Source organism: Apodemus sylvaticus, chromosome 1 (assembly GCF_947179515.1).
Source record: "Apodemus sylvaticus chromosome 1, mApoSyl1.1, whole genome shotgun sequence".
Classification (NCBI taxonomy): Eukaryota; Metazoa; Chordata; class Mammalia; order Rodentia; family Muridae; genus Apodemus; species Apodemus sylvaticus.
This window is the reverse complement of record NC_067472.1, coordinates 107,292,706-107,311,126: the sequence shown is the minus strand read 5'-3', so window position 1 is coordinate 107,311,126 and position 18,421 is coordinate 107,292,706. Positions and strand designations below refer to the sequence as shown.

The 18,421-nt window shown below is 36.7% G+C and overlaps 1 protein-coding gene across 18 annotated transcripts in view; it reads right to left on the bottom strand.

Moving 5' to 3' along the window:
- Emsy (EMSY transcriptional repressor, BRCA2 interacting) overlaps positions 1-18,421 on the bottom strand; it is a 76,233-nt gene that overhangs the window by 47,720 nt on the left and 10,092 nt on the right. For 9 of the 18 annotated variants that reach the window (XM_052158024.1, XM_052157998.1, XM_052157948.1 and 6 more), the window contains exons 4-9: positions 17,906-17,980; positions 16,625-16,666; positions 12,984-13,159; positions 11,219-11,371; positions 8,940-9,199; positions 1,170-1,446 (exon numbers count right to left, since the gene is read on the bottom strand). In XM_052158024.1, the coding sequence (XP_052013984.1) occupies positions 1,170-1,446; positions 8,940-9,199; positions 11,219-11,371; positions 12,984-13,159; positions 16,625-16,666; positions 17,906-17,980 (983 nt within the window). The remainder of the gene's footprint in view (positions 1-1,169; positions 1,447-8,939; positions 9,200-11,218; positions 11,372-12,983; positions 13,160-16,624; positions 16,667-17,905; positions 17,981-18,421) is intronic. The other 9 variants (XM_052158007.1, XM_052158031.1, XM_052158048.1 and 6 more) reach the window with 7 other exon arrangements.

The following is an 18,421-nucleotide window of genomic DNA, read 5'->3' as shown; positions in this document are numbered from 1 at the left end:
AAACTAGGAAATAATCCAATAATAATACATGAGTAATATATTGTCCAACAGTAACAGAATTAAACAATGAAAATTAGTAAGAAGGGTACAGAAAGTAGAAGAAAGTCAATGAGGTAAAACTACGAAAACGTATTAAATGGAGTAGGAACTTTTTATTGCAGACTACTGGTGTGCAATTATTGTAAAAGGCTCAATGTATTAAACAGGAAAGGCATTATAATACGGCTGTGAGCATTTGGTGGACTTGTTTTATTTCTTTACTGTTCTCGAAAAACTCCTATATTCACTGGTTTCTGGTTTTAAAACCCTTAAAAAAAGCCTGCTTAGATGCCAAATGTAAACCATCATCAAACTCATAAGAGAGAAAAAACTGACAAGGACAAAGATTTCTTCAAAGCTAGTCTAAGAGAACTATAGTCAGCAGCAGACTGTCACACTATCGTGGAAGGAATACATAAAGTCCATGGAAGACATGAAAAAAGAATAAAATGAAAAAAAATTTTTCTTACTAAATAAGAAGTAGTAGCAGCAGAATAAAAATGCAATCAATCTGAGTAATTAGCAGTGCCCCATTCTTCAGTTAACAAAAGGCAAAAGGACAGACACTAGAGACATCCAAAAAGTTAGTTTACAGCTTCCAATTTTGAGCAAAGACTCAAAAGAACCAAATAAGAAACAGTCACCTAAAAATAAACTAATTTCATATACACACAAAACACATCAACTCACGCCTCTATGATACCAGCACCAGACAATACCAAATTACAAATTCTCCTTTCTAAACATTAAAGCACAACATGTACAATGTGCTGCTAGCCTTTATCTAAGGAAAAGCTTAAATATGTACATATTTGCTTCCACATTTACCAAGAACTTAGATGAACTTAGAAAATAATGGGGAAGAGTAGGACAGGACAAGGTGTGGGAGTTACAGACGAAAGAAAACTGCCTCGAGCTAAGAGAAGGCGAGCAGGCAAGTCACCACTGACCTGACAGCAGAGATCCTCAACCCCAGACAGGAAGACAGACAGACAGACAGACAGACAGACACACACACACACACACACACACACACACTCTCTCTCTTTCTCTGTCTCTGTCTCTCTTTCTCTCTTCCCATCAAAATTCTGTCACACAGGGACAGAATTAGCTGTTGGCTCACTACTCACCTTGTGCTACTGTTGACATGACCACAGATGGGGTGGAAGATACCACCGCTGTTACTGCAACTGTACTAGAAATTGGGGATGACGTAGAACTGCTGTTGCCATTGCTGCTACTGGTGACCAGAGAGGCCTGGGATGCAGTTATAACAACAGGTGGCTTCTGCGTCGTGGAAGCAATGACTGATGTTGGTACAAGCTTAGTGACTGCTGCATAGTTATGGGATTTGGAGAGAATGTTGGGCACGAAGGTTGAACTTGGTGATGTGGTCACTATAATAACCTAAAGGAGGAAAAATAAATTATTTTCATGTACCTACTCTATACTACGAGTGCATTTAAGTTCATATACAATTCAAAACTAAGCTCTGCAATATAAAAAACAACTCAACAGGGAGAATAGACAAATAACCAAGTTTGTAAACTCTTTTCTTTACCAGCAAGTATCAAAAAGCACCAATTTCCAGCAAGTATTTAAAAGGTGGTGTTCAGTGTTGTGCATGGCGCAGCTCTACAAGCATCCAATACCATACACTGTTTGGAAGATAATCCACCTCACATGAGAATGTAATCTGGACATCTGGTCACTTGTAAATACTTATTGAGCATCTACTACGTGCCAGGCATGGTTCTAGATGCTGAGGATAAAAGAATAAACAAAACTTACTTGCACAGAGTTTGCATTTTAGTGCAGATAGAGCAATCAAAATACAGAACACACAGAAACAAATGGAAGAGACAATAAACCCGAGTAAAGATAAAAAGGATGCTGATAGTGTTGGTGTTTTTTGTTTGTTTTTTAAATAAAGTACTCAGTGAAGATTTCTCTATAAAGTGGTATTTGAGAAGAAATCAGAATGAGGTCAGGTGTTAACATATAGAAGGGCACTTGGTGGCATGGGGAGTAGGAAACAAAGGTCCCAAGGCAACAACCTCGGACCCACCCACACCCACACCCACAAGGTTGTGGGTTTGTCTCACCCACAACCTTGTTATACTCAAGAAACTTTAAAGATCTAAGGGACAGACTGGCATGTGTAAGGCACACAACTTCTGAGAAGTAACCAAGCACTAGATGTAGTCCCCATACTTTGTGTCCTTTTATATGTTGTGCGCCAAATGGCACCAATTCTCCATGACCTTCCTCCATAAAATTCATAACCCTAATCTAAAACATCAAGAAAATTCTCGGAATGATGTATCTTACTAAAACACCTGACCTGTCAAAGTTATCAAAAAACAGGAAAATCTGAAAGATTTCACACTGAAAGGTGTTAAGAAGATAGAACAGGGAAATAGAATGTGGCATCCTAGGTGAGAATCCTGGCACTGAAAAGAACCAGTAAGTAAACTTTTACTTTAGTAAGTAAAACCCAAGGATATCCAAGGAAAGAGGTGTAAAGTTTGCAACTTTTATAAATTGTCTTTAAATCTAAAGTATCTATCTGCTAGTTTGAAGCTACAATAGGGCAGTGACAGTAGATACAGATAAATTAAGAAGCAGCAGAAATGTAATGGCTAATGTGTTCACAGGAGCTGTTAGTTACACCTTATAGGTGAACTAGGAGTGTGTGCTCCTAGCCTGGTACAGAGAACAGATATTAAAAAAAGAGAAGTCAAGGTTTAGGCAGTAAGGCTAAGAAACTGTAGTTAGTTTTGTGCATTTCACAGCAATTAGCACTGAATAAAAGACCCCTGGCCAGCACCCAATGTCCGGAAAAAATTAAGTACAGAAAGCCTACAGCAGAGTGGTTAAAAGTAGAGACTAAATCAAATATGAAAGCCAAGTAAAAGTACACGGATTTCATATTAAGAAGAGTAAGAAGCCATGGTAAGACTTTACACAGAAACAAGACGTACTATCTATTTTAAAAGATCTAGCTAGGTAATGGTGGCGCAGCACTTGGGAGGCAGAGATAGGCAGATTTCTGAGTTCGAGGCCAGCTTGGTCTACAGAGTAAGTTCCAGGACATCCAGGACTACACAAAGAAACACTGTCTCAAAAACAAAACAAAAAACAAAAACACAACAACAACAAAGAGATCATTCCACTTGCTAGGAAGTGACAGAGGAAGCGACTACAGCAGTCCAGAAAAGAAGTGACAGCAGTTTCTTGGGCTGGGATGTTAGCAAAACTAAAGAGAAGTAATCAGATTCTAATTATTCTGACAAGCAGAGAATCTAAAACTTGATAAATGATAACTGTAGGGTTTCTTGAATGGACCAAGAAGAGCTCCTGGAGCTGATATGTAAGTGGTTATTTAATTGTCCTAAATCCCATGACACAAGTGCTATATTATCCCCATTTCACAGTAGAGAACACAAACATTACTTATGCTTTGGGAGTTTGCATCAGTTTTGTTTAGGGGTAAGTATGCAGTGCTGTAGTGATACCCTACTTTCACTAAAATTATTTGTGCCTACCTAGGACAGAACAAATTGGTTAGAGAAAAAAAAAAAATCCTAAGAAGTTAAGGAAGAAATTCTTTTTTGTTTTACACTGGCCCTAAAGAACGTCTAAAGTTAAATCAGTCAAAAAATTTTGAGTGAATTTATATTCTGTATCTACATCAAGGAAACTTTAACTATACTATTAGTACATATCTTTAATGTAAAAAGAATTAAAGACATTAGTACTTGCCCATTACTTTAAGGAGTCTGTTGTCTTAACAATGCCTTTACTAGTAGACATCTGTAGAGAGTTGGTCAGTATAATCACAACCAAGCTGGATTAGCCAACAATATGCAATATTATTGAAACAACAAGAAACTATTATACAAACTGAGGATGTGGACTAATATGATATGAGGATCATAAGTTTCAAAGTCAAACAAGTCTGCACTTAGACCATCTTGCTTCTACCACTTTCAAATGATAGGCCCCTGAACATGTTAAAAGGCTTCAATTTATTTTTCCTATAAAATAGGGATAATATTCTGACCTTACAAAATCATTACAAGGATTAGATGACATAATCATGTGAAGCATCTACTAGGCACATAGCAGGTGGTCAATCCATGACAGTTAAGAGATGGTACTTACTAGCAGCTTACTGTTCCTGTTCACTGTCTGATGGATGTACGTGAAGCAGTACAGATCACTTCTATACAGAAAAGAGATTCATACACTTTGTTTGCTTCATTAGACACATTTCTTTCCTTCCTAATTCTGTTATCACTGAGTATACAAAGAATTTGTGGCTACCGCACCCAAACTTATTAGCGTACTGAACTGGGTATGACTTTTGTCAATCCTGAACCAATTCAGAGCTTCCCTGAGGCCCAATGCTGAAAACTGTAGTACAAAGAGGACTCACTAGGCTTGACAGGAAAGCAAGCCATAGTTAATAAACAGTGTTGGGCATGGAAGGGAAAGAGAAGTGTGCACAGTTCAAATATTTGAAATTCCAGAATGAGAGTATGGAGACGGGGTTTTAACATTAGGAAAAGAATAAATCTAGGGTCTTTTGAACCACATTCTAGATTAGATACAAATGATAAAACATAGTTTGAGATTTCAGTACACAAATGATTTTCTAATCTGCACAGGGATTTCCCAAACTAGAGATCCATCCTAGAAATTGCTTATACTTTAAAGTTGTCTTAAAACAAAATACAAAGAGAGAGGAGATAAAAAGGTTTTGAAGGCAAGTGAACCACAGTGTTTATTCAGGTCATAATTCAATTACTGACCTTCTAGCATTCACAAAAACTCCTTAAGAGTGCTGGGACTTGCACCCTAAGGACAAAATGAAAAATATCAATCAAGCACATGAAAGCATAAAGCTATATTCTGTCACTCTGCTTGTATGAGTGCCGTACCAGTGTCGTTTTAAATGAGGCATATTGACATACATAGAAATGTATCGACACTAAAAATGCACAACCTATTTATACATCAATATTATTTACAAAATCAGAAACAATTATACTTAATGTAAAGTCATTTTACCTACAATAATTAATTGCTAAGCTGACTTAAATACAAATTGTGAGAAATCCAAGGTAAATATAATTATGACAGTGGCCTTGGATAAAAATATATTTTAATCAAATTACCCAGCAAACAGGCAACAAAACATGGAAAATGTATTTATTAATCCTAACCATAACCTAGTTATCCAAAAAAATCTTTTAAAAATAGATGGCAGAGGAAAAAAAAATTAAGAAAAGACAGTTTTAAAAATGGGACCAGTAGATGTTCAGTAATTATGCGTGGAATATTGAGTCCTTTTTTTTTTTCTTAAATACTTATTTTTTAAAACACAAGTAAACCTAAATTTTAGAATCTGAAATTCATTGTAAACACTATATGTGACTTTGGAAACAAACGTGCCCTCCTAAAAGCATGAATCTGACAGCTTCAAATATTTATTCTGGCCTCAAAATGCTGAAGGTAAAAACAAGAGTCGGTAAGGGGGAAAAAAATCCAAAGCATTCAGGTTTCATTTATAGGGAACCCTATATATTACAAACGTTTTAAAGTAAGTCTACCAAAGAAAATTAGAAAGTTAAGGATGTTAGGTGACACTTACTAAACATTGTTCAGACTATAATCATTTTCAATGAATAATCTCATCTAACTCTGGTAACTCTTAAGAAATACTATTATTAGTTTTGTCTTAAAAGGAAATAGATGATTAGCAGACAATTATCAGATGCCCGGTGACATAGTTCTATGGGAAAATGCTTGTTTAGCATGACCAGATAGTTATTGGAGCTAGATCTACTTATGTGTGTGTTGATTTGTTCAATTTTTTGTTTTTTTTTGGGGGGGGGGTTTGTTTTTGTTTTTTGGATTTGGTTTTTTTGAGACAGGGTTTCTCTGTCCTCTGTAGACCAGGCTGGCCTCTGTAGACCAGGCTGGCCTCAGAAATCTGCCTGCCTCTGCCTCCCAGAGTGCTGGGATTACAGGTGTGCACCACTACCGCCCGGCTGATTTGTTCAATTATTAATTAATTCAACAAATATTCATTAGCATCTAGTACAAGCCAAGACCTTGTTCTAAATACTAGGAACAATGATAAATCAGACCCAAGAAAGCTACCCTCAGCAGTCTATGGGAGAAATATAAACTTGCAATTTATAACATCAACTACTTATACTGAAAGACAATAGAAACAAAAATATGGATGACATTTTTTTTGGTACATTTAAGTTACAGCTTTCCTATGCTATTTCTTGAATACTAAAATCATTAAGTAAATGAAAGAGGAAGAAAAAAGCAATAGCCATGAGCTCCAGCAACGAAGGCAGTTAAAACTATTACAGTAAGGTCTAACAACCTGAAGCACAGTTATGTAATAGTCACTGATGTCGAGGCCAGCTCAGAAAGCAAACCTAAGCTAAGATGATACAGCTCCATAGTACGACCCTTTCCGGTACACACGAGGTCCTGAGCTCCATCCCCCAGCATCACTCACACACCAAACCAAGCAAACCAAAACCTAAAACCTTACTACCAAAAAAAGGGAGTAACTCAAAAATGCTTACTTAAAATCAAGTAAAAATACAAACACTATGCTTAATAAACTCAAAAATCAACAAAAGCAGTAATTTCAACATATTAATGGATAACCTTTAGTGAATCAGTGGGTTCCTATATTTGGAATAGTTCATTAGTAAAATGCTGACTTCCAAAGATACTCTACAAAGCAAAAGAGCTGGCATTTTGTCAGTGGGTGCTCTGTGTCACATCTTAAATACTCAATTGCACTTAAGCCTTGGTGCAGACATGACTCTTGTCCCTGAGATGAGAAAAGACTTAGAAGCACTTATTATCTCAGGTACCATAGCACCCTTCCACAACTGATTCCAAAATACTGGCAGGCAGGTTTCTAATACTCAAAGCAGAAAACAGAAAGATTCTTGTCTGATAAATCTGAACAGTTCAGGAAAAACCTAAGGATAAGTGGCAGAGGGACAGGGCAGTAAATGTGCCAATTTCATATGTAAGCTGACAAGCACTTGGGAGGCAGAGGCAGGCGGATTTCTGAGTTCAAGGCCAGCCTGGTCTACAGACAGCCAGGGCTATACAGAGAAACCCTGTATCAAAACAAAACAAAACAAAACAAAACAAAACAAAACAAAACAAAACAATAAGCTGACTGACAGACACTTAAGAAAAGTCTGGAAAGAAAAGCTAACAGGTCAGCTAAAGAGCATAAGAAAAGAAAGTCAGGCCAACAGACTTATAATTATAATCAAATAAAAGAATTTAATCATTCGATCAAAAACCAGGATGTTATGTTTAAAAAGAAAAATTAGGAACATCTACAGAAGAAGAAAGTATTAGAAATTTAAAATATGACGGTTACCAAGTATTCTAATACATGCCTGCGAGCCTTAGCATTCAGGCAGTCAAGACTACATAGCAAGTTCCAGGCCAGACTGAACTAAATAGTGAGATCCTTCCTTCAAGAAAAATAAAGCATAAAAGCAAAAATGAAAACTTCCATGCAAGTAATAAAGGATACTGATCAAGGATACTGAAAACAAAGATTCAATTTAACCATGTTAGGCTCTCTTCTAACAGTTTTACATATAGAAAGAGAAATAGAAAATATACTTGCAATTTATAACATCAACTACTTATAAATATAATGAATAAAAACAAAAGACACAATAGAAATACTATGTTGCTCCCCCAACCCCCTTCTATTTCACAGAGAACTCCTGAGTCTAGAGTTTAAGTTTCCTCACAGTCAAAAAGCTGGCGGCAAGCTAGAATTCAAATGAAAAAAAAAGTCTAGTTCCAAAATCTACATCCCAATCAATTACGGTACAGGGAGAGGAGGGGAAACAGAAAATAGAGATAAAAAAATACAGGAAAATTAAAGGATCAATTTAGCAAGTTTCAAATTTCCAAGTAATCCGCAAAGGAAATGCAGAAGATCAGAGAGGTAAGAAAGAACTTCTAAGAACTGCAGTAAAAGATAAAAATCTCTAAAGCCAGAACATGAGGGTTATGAAGTCTTTGCTGCTTTAGTCCTCTGAAGTTTCCAAAGACAAAACCAGAAGCTTAAAAGAGAATGGCACTGGGTATCTCAAAACGAATCCTGAAAGCTGGAAGCCAAGTAAAGAATGCCTTCAAAACTCACAGGAAAAACTTCCTTTGCCTGCACAGGGTCTCAAAAAACAATACAGCCACCCATACATGTGGAGCTACTAAAGGACACTATCTATCAAAATAAACTAATAAAAAGGGAAGGGCACAAAGATGCTAAAAGGGAAATCCCAGAAGCGCAGGTGTACTCAGCCTCAGGTCATCAGAATCCAGCCTAGTGTGAAGACGGAGGTTTCAAGAGCATGAAACTGACACAATACCAAGAGCTTAAGGTCAAAATGAATGCATGATACCAAAAAATAAAAAGGGGGGTTTTAACAATTATTCATTTATACATACTCCTTTTTTCTCCTAAAACACACTCAACTCTACTGGCAAAGCAAAAAGTGACTTTCTAAACATAAGGCCACATAAACTAAGAATTTAAAAGTTTTCTAGCTTGTTTCAAAATGATATTACAATTATCAAATACAACATAAGTCCAGAAGCAGATCTGCTAGCTGTCATCTTGGGCAAATCATTTGGCACCTGAGCCTCATTTTAAAAAGTAAATAATACAATCTATCCCAATATTTTACATGTAGACTTATACAAGATATGTGAGTTTTCCAGCATAATGCCAAGTACATGTAAGCACTCAATACACAACTGCCAACTTTACATCACGATATGACAGAGACAGAATGATTGAGACTCCCTCTACAACCTACCTTCTGTGTTGTTGTGTTTGTTGTCTGTGTTGATGGTTTGGTGAAAGTTATTTTCACAGGTGACATGTGGGGTGGTAAGGAGTTGGCAATGCTCTGCATAATGTTGCTCATCTTGGGACTTCCACTCACAGGCACAGTGATCGTCTTTGAGACCGGAACAACAGCCTTTGGAACTTCCTTCAGAACAACAGGAGAGGAGCTAGACGAGTTTGTTCGTCTGCGTTTCCTGGGTTTTTCATCTTCATCTGAGCAGCTAACACCTGAAAGAAAACAACAGTATTCCTACTTACACAAAACTAGCACTGCCTCTTCTACTCTCTTTTTAAATACCTATGTCATCCTTGGCCTCTCCCTTTCTTTTACGCCCAATCTGTCATTAAGTCCTGACAATTTTCCCTCAGAAAAATTGTCTCTCTGAATACCAATCCCCTTTTCTTAAACTACTATTATATTTGGGGCTCCCTGTCTCTTGCCTGTATTTTATCAATAACCTCTTAGAAGAAGATGCTTCTGCATCATTCTATTCTCCTACCACAGCAAGCCCAGAAACTTCCTAAGTGAGATGCAAAGCCTAAAATTCCCTAAGTCTATATTTTCCTATCCACCCAAAATCCCTACCAGATGAAAACTCAAGGACCTCTATCTTTCCAGGCACACAATACTATCACCCTGACCCTGTGCCCCTCTAAAATCTTGACAAGCTAAATTCCTCAGCCTTGTTCAAAAACACTTCAGCCCTCTCTTATCTGAGTCTGTATATCGTAATTTTCTTTGAAGAACACCACCATCCTCAAAGACCTCTTCTTCATCCTGCTACTATCGTCAACCTACAAGCCACTTCTCAGTGAAGCTTCCTTTCCTTGCTGCAAAGCTAACTCACCTCTCCTCTAAGCATGGCACATAAAGCACTTTGTACAGCCTCTTCTGAACCACTTACATGACAATGTAACTGTCTGCACATTTACCATATTAACAAGTTTTTACACAAAAGGACTAAGTCTGTTTTGTCTCCCTGGTATGGTGACTTGCACAAAGTTGGTGAATGAATAATAAAACTAACATTGTCTCTGAGTATAAACTGATATAGTTCTTGTTATTTGAAAACATATTAGTTTGTGAAATAATTCTTCATATCTGAGATTCACTAAGAGCAGTTTTAAAAATGATTGTATAAAACAGGCCTTGAGTGTCATTTATAAAGACCACTTTGGTTAACTCTACAGAAACTTGAGAAAAACTTAACAGTCCATATGACTCTTAACATTTTTTTAACCTAAAACCTCAGTTCTTTTGTAATTTTATAAAATTCACATAACAAATATACACAGCAATGTAGATGGTAATTTTCTACAGAGCATATATAAAAAAAGTTACACAGTATGACTCATGGAATTGGTAATAAATATAAGTCATTACTGATTCAATTGTTAGACTCCATGAAGAACTGGCAATGACCTAGAAATCTGTCTAAAAATGGCAAATGCCACCTTTAAAATCTACATTAAAATCTCTTATTACTATATTAGGACCAATTAAAATCAAATACTAATGATTAAAAAGCATAGCAAACAAAACTAAAATATATAACAATTTTAAAAATAAAATTAAGAGACATTAATATAAGAAAAACTGGATATCAAACTGTTTTATAGAGCCAAGTATGGTAGTAACACCAGTAAGCCTAGCACTTGGGAGGCTGAAGCAGAAGGATCACAAATCTGAAACCAGCCTTGGCTACACAAATTCTGTCTCAAAAATGAACAAACAAACAGACAAACAAATATTGTATAGAGCAGAACAGAATCAGAAGTTTAAAACTGCAAATAAAAAACTGTCTAAGATTATATCAAGTGGAGATATAAAAGGTAGCCTCTAGAACGAGTCACTGCATGTAAGAGCTGGATGATATATGGAGTAATTCAAGAAAAGACTGAAAAGATTGGAATTCTGGGAAAACATCAAATAAGCACATGCTTTCAGTACCTATTCATGTCTGTGTTCCACAGGCATCAAAGGTGTGAATGCCTAAAGGACAGCACTGTTCAAAGGCAGATTTTCCACACAGAGCAAAAATTGATGGCATTTCTCAAAACCCAAAGCTGATAAAAAAGCAAATACCCAGTCATATATACAAATGAGAAATCTTTAGAACCTTCAAGAACTAACCACTGAAAAACAGCTTGTGGCCTGATGATTTACTCCAGAAAAGCAGATTCCCTCAGAGCTTGGGCTGCAGCATTTGGTAAAGAGGGTCCTGGTAATGCTGAGACATCACTTACTTTTGACATAAACAGTACTTCCACTTGGCAAGACAACTACACTGGAGGCGGGACTGGCAGGTCTTGGAGACTTAACCGTTGCTATGCTGCCACTTGGAACAGGGGTAGAGGTTGGGGTAGACGTGGTACTTGTGTAGGAATAGCAAACCACTACTGAAGGAATGATACAAAAAAAAAAAAAAAGTCTGCTGTTAACTTTCACCACAACTGTCCAGACATCAGAGAAATTACTTTTATTGCAGACCAACTTTATCATTTTCATATGATCAGAAGCTAAATGCTAGTGCAAAGTACTACACTCAATGGTTAAAGGTTATTTTGAAAATCACCATTTAATGGTCTTTCCCAAGTATTTACAGGCTTATCAACAGGCAAATGGAGAAGAATGGAGGTACAAAGCAATCAAGTTTAAAAATTTATTGAAAGGGAAATAATTTCTCATGATGGCAAGAGCACATGATACCAGGCACAAACTTGCAGTATTTTTTAATACCAATAGCAACACCAATGATGGGGGAATGTAATATCTCCCTAACACAAAGATTTCCAAGACTCTTACAGAAGGAGAACCAAGCTAGTCTGTTTAAATAAACTAATTCATCTGCCATTTGCCAATCTAGTGGATCAACAATGACTAAAACAATGACATCAAATTTCAACCTCCTTATTATTCAGTGAAAGGACACAACTTAGGAACACCAAGAAGAGGCTGGAATTAGGTAAGCCAGACACTACACTAAAAATTTCCACTGTCACCAACTCTCACCCCGTTTTAAAGATAAGGAATCCACAGTTTACAGATGCTAAGACATGTTGAAGGTCACAAGGATAGGAAATGACAAACCTGGATCCAAACACTGATTTCACTATTAGAAACCGAACTTTCTTCCCATTCTACCAGCTAGCAAGAAGAACAGGTAAAAGAAGAAAAGACATACAACTGCGCACAACGAAGAAAATGGGAATCCAGTAGAGGCTACAAAGTATGCACAGATAACTGCCTCCCTAAGAAATACAGCTTCCTTTGGCATAAAGCCAAGCCTAAACAAGAGTAAAAAATGTCTCACTCTACTCAAAACCCACTACTAGAAAAGACAAACCAATTTCTAAAAATAAGCTGGCAAATGTATTGTTTTTAGACCTGCATTTGATCTAAGCATACTCTTGAATTTATTATCACCCTTGGTAAGACAACTCAAAAACTTAAAACAGCAGGTCAATTATTAGATTAAGTTTGGTAAGAAAGTATTCACTGACTGTGCCAGAGAGACTAAGTTTACCATTGATTCAAAACAAAACAAAAAAAGTTTTATTTTCTGGAGCTATCAGTTCAACATCTTTTTACCTTGTTTATTCTCTAGTGCCACTCACTAAGTCCTTCCAGTCACCTCTCACCTCTAACAAGAAACATTCATAAGGCATGGTAGCTCATGACTGTAATTTCAGCAGAAGGGAGGCTAAGACAGAAGAACTACCTCAACTTTGAGTCTACCCTGGGATAGTGTTTGGTTTGGTCCCCAAAACAAAGCAAACAAAATGAAACAAAAGATACACTGATGTCAGAAATTCAAAGCTTTTTGCAATTCTATAATTAACATAATTTCCCTTTGAAGTAAAGAAATTTGATTTTTGGTGGATACTGAAAATCTGGCAGTTTCTAGTTTGAGAACCAAAGACATACCAATCTCATGATTTATAAGCACTTACTCTAAATAGATGAAAAGCCCTGAGAGGACTCATCTCTCAGAGCAGTGTACCTACTCACCTTCTTTGCTTGCTGTCTCTGCAGGCACAGGAAGGGATGCATTGTGCTGGACAGCTGCATTGGCCACCGCATTTGCTGTTACAGTGAAGGCAGTCTGGGGAACCAGCCTGGGCATCAGTGGTACCAATCTACGTCCTTCGATGGACCACTCTGAAGAACTATTAGGTCCAGACATACTAAACAAAAGAGAAAATACTGCTACAAGGGTTCACAGTTGCTAAAAATGAGTCAGACAGACACAGCTTTTTAAATGTCAGAAGTACCCTGAATTCTGGAGAGGCTTCTTTTTTAAGCAAGCAAGATCAAACTTAGGAACATTTAAATTCAAGGACTGCCACACATTGAGGTTCTTACACACTTTATTCTATAATCTGAATCCTACAATGCGGATACTTTTTTTCTATGCTTTGAAAATAAAAACTGATATTGACTTATGGAATTCGGTTTCATGAATGAAAATAAATATTTCTACTAACTTTTAAAACTTAATTTTGTAATTATTTCAAGAAACTAAAAGCATTGATAGTGTTAAGAATCAGATTTTCCTTTATAATTAAGGATGGAGTTCAATGAATCTTTGGAAAATTCCCTTAACTGCCCGCATGGCCAGAGATTCTAAAGGCTTTCAAACATGGAAAACTGAGGCAGTAAACGAGAGGAGTTAGGAAGATGAAAAACAGTTGTATACAACAGCAGGTGTTACTGATAATATTCACTGTATTTTTATATTATTACCCTTCCTGGGATTTTTTGGGTTTGTTGTTCTTGTTGTTGTTTTAAGAGCAGATCTAAGGATGCTAAAAGAAACCTACCACTATTTTACTTTTCCTGTTGTACCCTGCACTCTAAAAGGCATTTGTGGCAACTGAATCCTCTCTAAGACATTATTAAATAGTCTCTCTTCCTTAAACTTCCTGAGAACATTTTGTTTCAGAAATCAGACCAGAGATTAAAATACCAAAAGACAGCTGTCATCTCTCTCACTTGGCTTCCTGAAATATCCTAATGTTTAGTGTCAAGGTTTAAAATTAATCTAAAAACAACTGATTTTCTTCACTAAATTAGAAATAGAAGTTTTGTGAAACCACAAATTCTATAGCCTAGCCTAGAGCTTTAGACTTGATAGCCAGTGACTCTTCAGATTCAGACCCCAAATCCTTTGTGAGTGGGCAGTGAAGTACTTCTATGATGATGATGGTGATGCTGACAGTGGTGTTGTTAAAACCAACTGCGGGCATGTTACATGTCAGGCACTGCTCTACATCTCTTACTGCGTTAACTGAGTTCTCTCAACAATCCTAAGAAGTTGATAGCATTAGCATCTCCATTCTCTAGAATGAGAAACAGAATCACACAGAAGTTAAGTAACTTGCCTAAGGCCACACAACTAATAAATGTTTCCTTCAACAAGTATGTATCATGCTTCTGTAATTATTTGTCATATCATAAACATAAAGAATAAAAGTTTCCTAGTGGGTTTTATGGGCAGGTTTACTTTATACCAATTGAGAATTATTGCCTCATTACTGCCAATTTTTGCTGAAGAGAATAAATTACAACTTAAAAAGGATTTAAAACAGGCATGATAGCACAAGCCTTTAGCCTGTAATCCCAGCACCCCTTGGCAGAAGCAGACTTGTAAGTCTCGGTAAATTCAAGGTTTACATAGTTAATTCCAGGCCAGCCAAGGATATATAGAGAAACCCTGTTTCAAAACACTGAAACAAAACGTCGTCTGGAAAAGGAAAGAAATGAAAGAAGGAAGAAGAAAAAGGATTTAAGTTGAAGAATTCAGTTAGAGTACTAAAAATATATACAAATTCTTTTGTAATTTAAAGCAAGTCTTAACAGGAAAGAAGGAAAGGTGGACTTCCTGAGGCGCCAGAGACCTCAAAAGTATGTCAAATAATCTCCATCTCAATACTAGTTCAGAAGCAAAGACCAGGACAAAAACAATAAAGACAGAAAAGCATTACTACTAACTGTTAAATGAAAACTTTCCAAAAGCTACCATTTTCCTGTTATACTCCTATTCTGATACCATTTTACTAGACTATCACTGATAAACCTGTTTGGTATGAGTTTACCACACAAAGTGACTTCTACACTTACCTGGTGTCTTATTTAAATGGTGGCAGATACTATAAAATTAAAAATATGAAGCACATGGACATATGCTACTGAAAAGATGAAGCTTGCAGTGCAAAAAGACACAACTGCAACTTTTGGGAAGAATTATGTCTTCCAAATGTCCACTCATGCAAGCATGCTCAAATATTAAGAGAATGAGAAATGAAGTATCATGTTAGAATTAAGTCAAAAGTTCCTATTTGCTTTAGTGATAAGATTGTAAATATCTGTTAGCTAAACAAGTCATCTAAGTGAATTTAGAAATTAAGTATTGTACCTGAGGGTTTCACAGGTCCCCTTAGTTTGCACACTTGCCTGCCTCTCTAGTCATCCAAGGAACATAAGGAAGGTGCAGACCCTGCTCTGTTTCCTGCTCTGGAAAGCCACATACTAATAAGCTACAATGGGGAGAAGTTAAGAAAAGCTGCATCCTCCTCACACAGCAGCACAGCATTCTGGGAATATCTGACAGTAGGCAGAAGTGCCAAGATCTGATATACCAGATTCTCATTTTAGTCTAATTGTAGAGACACTGAGGACCGGGCTAAGTAAAACATATGAAGCATTGAATTGTCATAACTAAGAACTCAAGTTACAGTCACAAGGACAAGGACCCTCCCAGTCAAGCCTTGGAGCAGAAGGCCTTCAGCACGGTTCTCTTGGGTCCAGGTCCCATACTCCCTTTGTTCCCCTTCTTTCCTGCTCGATCCTCTCAGCTTTCCCACCACCTTTCAAGCACATTCCTTCAGAGCCACACAGCAATTTTTAGAGGGGGAGGGAGGAGGAGGAAGAGGGAATACAGTCAGCTCAGATGCAGTCCCTGAGCTGTTTTTTACTGACTAAAACCACTAAAACCCTCATGGGTCATCTTCAAGTCTAGGCTCCACCACTATATCTCAGGTCAAGGAAGTGTCATCAATCTTCATTCTCTAACTTTTGGGCTCAACAAATAAATGCAATAGCTAGTCAAACTAAAACCACAGTAAGAAATATTTAAATTGGAATACAAAAAGACCTAAGAAGCTTTTTTAAAAATTATACACTGAAGTAAATTTTTCAAAAAGGCAATTCATATATTAAAGAAATCAGAAAGAAAGGGAAGGGCGGAGAAACAGGTGAATAGAAGCCAACTCTCAATTATCCATGCTAATGGAGAGAGGAAGGAAAGGGAGAGGTCACACAGATTAAAGAAATCTACATATTATCCAAAAATTATTTTAGCAAATACTAGTAAATTCTTGTACCCAGTTTTTTTTTCAGGCCAACTAACAAGTAGTGAAATGAGTTATAACAACTTTCACCTCCTCTCCCTTCCCACCCTCTGACTAGAGAGATTCCCAAGCAGCAAAAATGGCTAAAGGTCGGGCAGTATTAGGAAGGTGAGGGGGAAGAGAAGAAGCAAGGGGCATGGTTAATTCATAAATGGAGTATGTGCCCCTGAATAATTGAGAGCGTCAATTTGGAAATAAATACAAGAAAAAGCCTGAAATAATAATAACCTATTTGCATACCTGTAACTTGGTCTTTCACCCAAATATAAGGATAAATTCATTCTTAAAAGGGGAAAAAAGGAAAAGGAGACTAAATAAATGTTATCCTTTAAGAATGACACTGACGCATCAACTTACAACTCATTGCCCCATAATACCATGTGAATGCATCTAAGGTGTTCTTTGTCTACTTTATTATCTAGCAGTTTCCTATGACCAGTCCCCAAATTAGAATCCAGACCCAGTTTAAAGTATTCTGATTCAAAAGTCTCAAGCAAATCAAAAAGGAACACATTAAATTTGAATGTTTTGATCATGTTAGCCTGACAAGGAAATACTTGCCATCTCTACAGAGAACTTCTAAGTTTCTACCATACAAGTCTACCACTGAAGAATCTCAAACTTACAGAACAAACAACAAACATTCAAACTACACTGTTACAGAAGTGAGTACCCCATTCTATGTGTTAAGTAAAATGAGGGACAGTGAAGTACAAGAAGCCAACAGACCATGTAATCAATTCAAATTCTACCAAATGCCTTATGTCATCACATTATGGTAATGCACTGAGTTCTTTTTCTTTTCGTTTTATGTCAATTAAAACATAAAATTTAAAACAAATGGAGAATACTTTAACATTTTATGAAATATTTCTATTATCACTGAAAGAATTCCTTCCTGGTCCTTTCTGTTCTGCAGGCGGCACTACCTCTCTATAACTAATGCCTGGCTCTGCTCTCAGTGCTCTACCACCCTGTACCCAATCTCTCAGTTATTATGATCTGAAAATAATCTCATAAGAAGCCTTTATTATTTTATTGTGTTTGCTTTTTAAAGTACATTAAGTTATATTTATATCTTAAAAAGAACATATATTTTATAATTTTTTCTAAGACTTGAAATATCTATCTGAAATAATTAGAGCCATATAAAAATTAATAATGCCTATTTATAAAGCAATATCTATATCAAATACCATTACAAGAAACCTCTAAGCACCTTTCAATTTTAGGAAGTACACTTCTTTGTTATTGAGTTGTGCTTCCTGTGGTCTTTGATTATACAGAGATTACTTTGAAATAGGATTTGACCTAAGTACTTAAACTTCCCTAACAAAATGCAAAACAAAAACAAAAAGTAATCAATGGAATAAACAGTAATTGCTATGGGTAGGGTCTCTGAGTACAGAGATATTTTATTAAGATAAGAGGCTCAGGGACCTGCCCCACAAAAGGAAGACTGTCTCAAAACTACTTTATACTACATCATTTAAAACCAGGGGTGGTAGACTAATGGCTTACTTATGTGCAATTGTTGTTAACCGTTCATCGTTTACTGCTCTCCGAACTTCAGCACGGTGGCGCTCTGTTGAGATGCTATGAAAAAAAATAGCCATTATAGAACTCTGCCAAGCAGGCAGCTCTTCTCTACACTTTCATTAATGTCTAAGTCAACATCTTTTGGGGGCTGAGGATTACTTTGCCTAATGTGTATCTTAAAATGTTTCAAAGTCATAGAAAAGATTTCATATTGATTCTGTGTAACTGAGGATTATGTATCTGCAAATCCCAGAAAGACAAACTCAGCCCGATATGCAGATTTTCCCATCTGTGAAAGAGCAGGCAAGACTTCCTGTTAGCTAGCATGGAAACTGGTGCTCGAGGACCTCCTTATCTCAGGACTGCTGGCAGGAGGACTGAGCACTGAGGAAAGTCTTCTAAGTTCTTTTCCTAAGGCTCCAGAGTCTAATAATTTTATGTTCAATGAATATAATAAAAGCAGACAGAGTGGCCAGATACTGTTTCTCGTGAGTACAT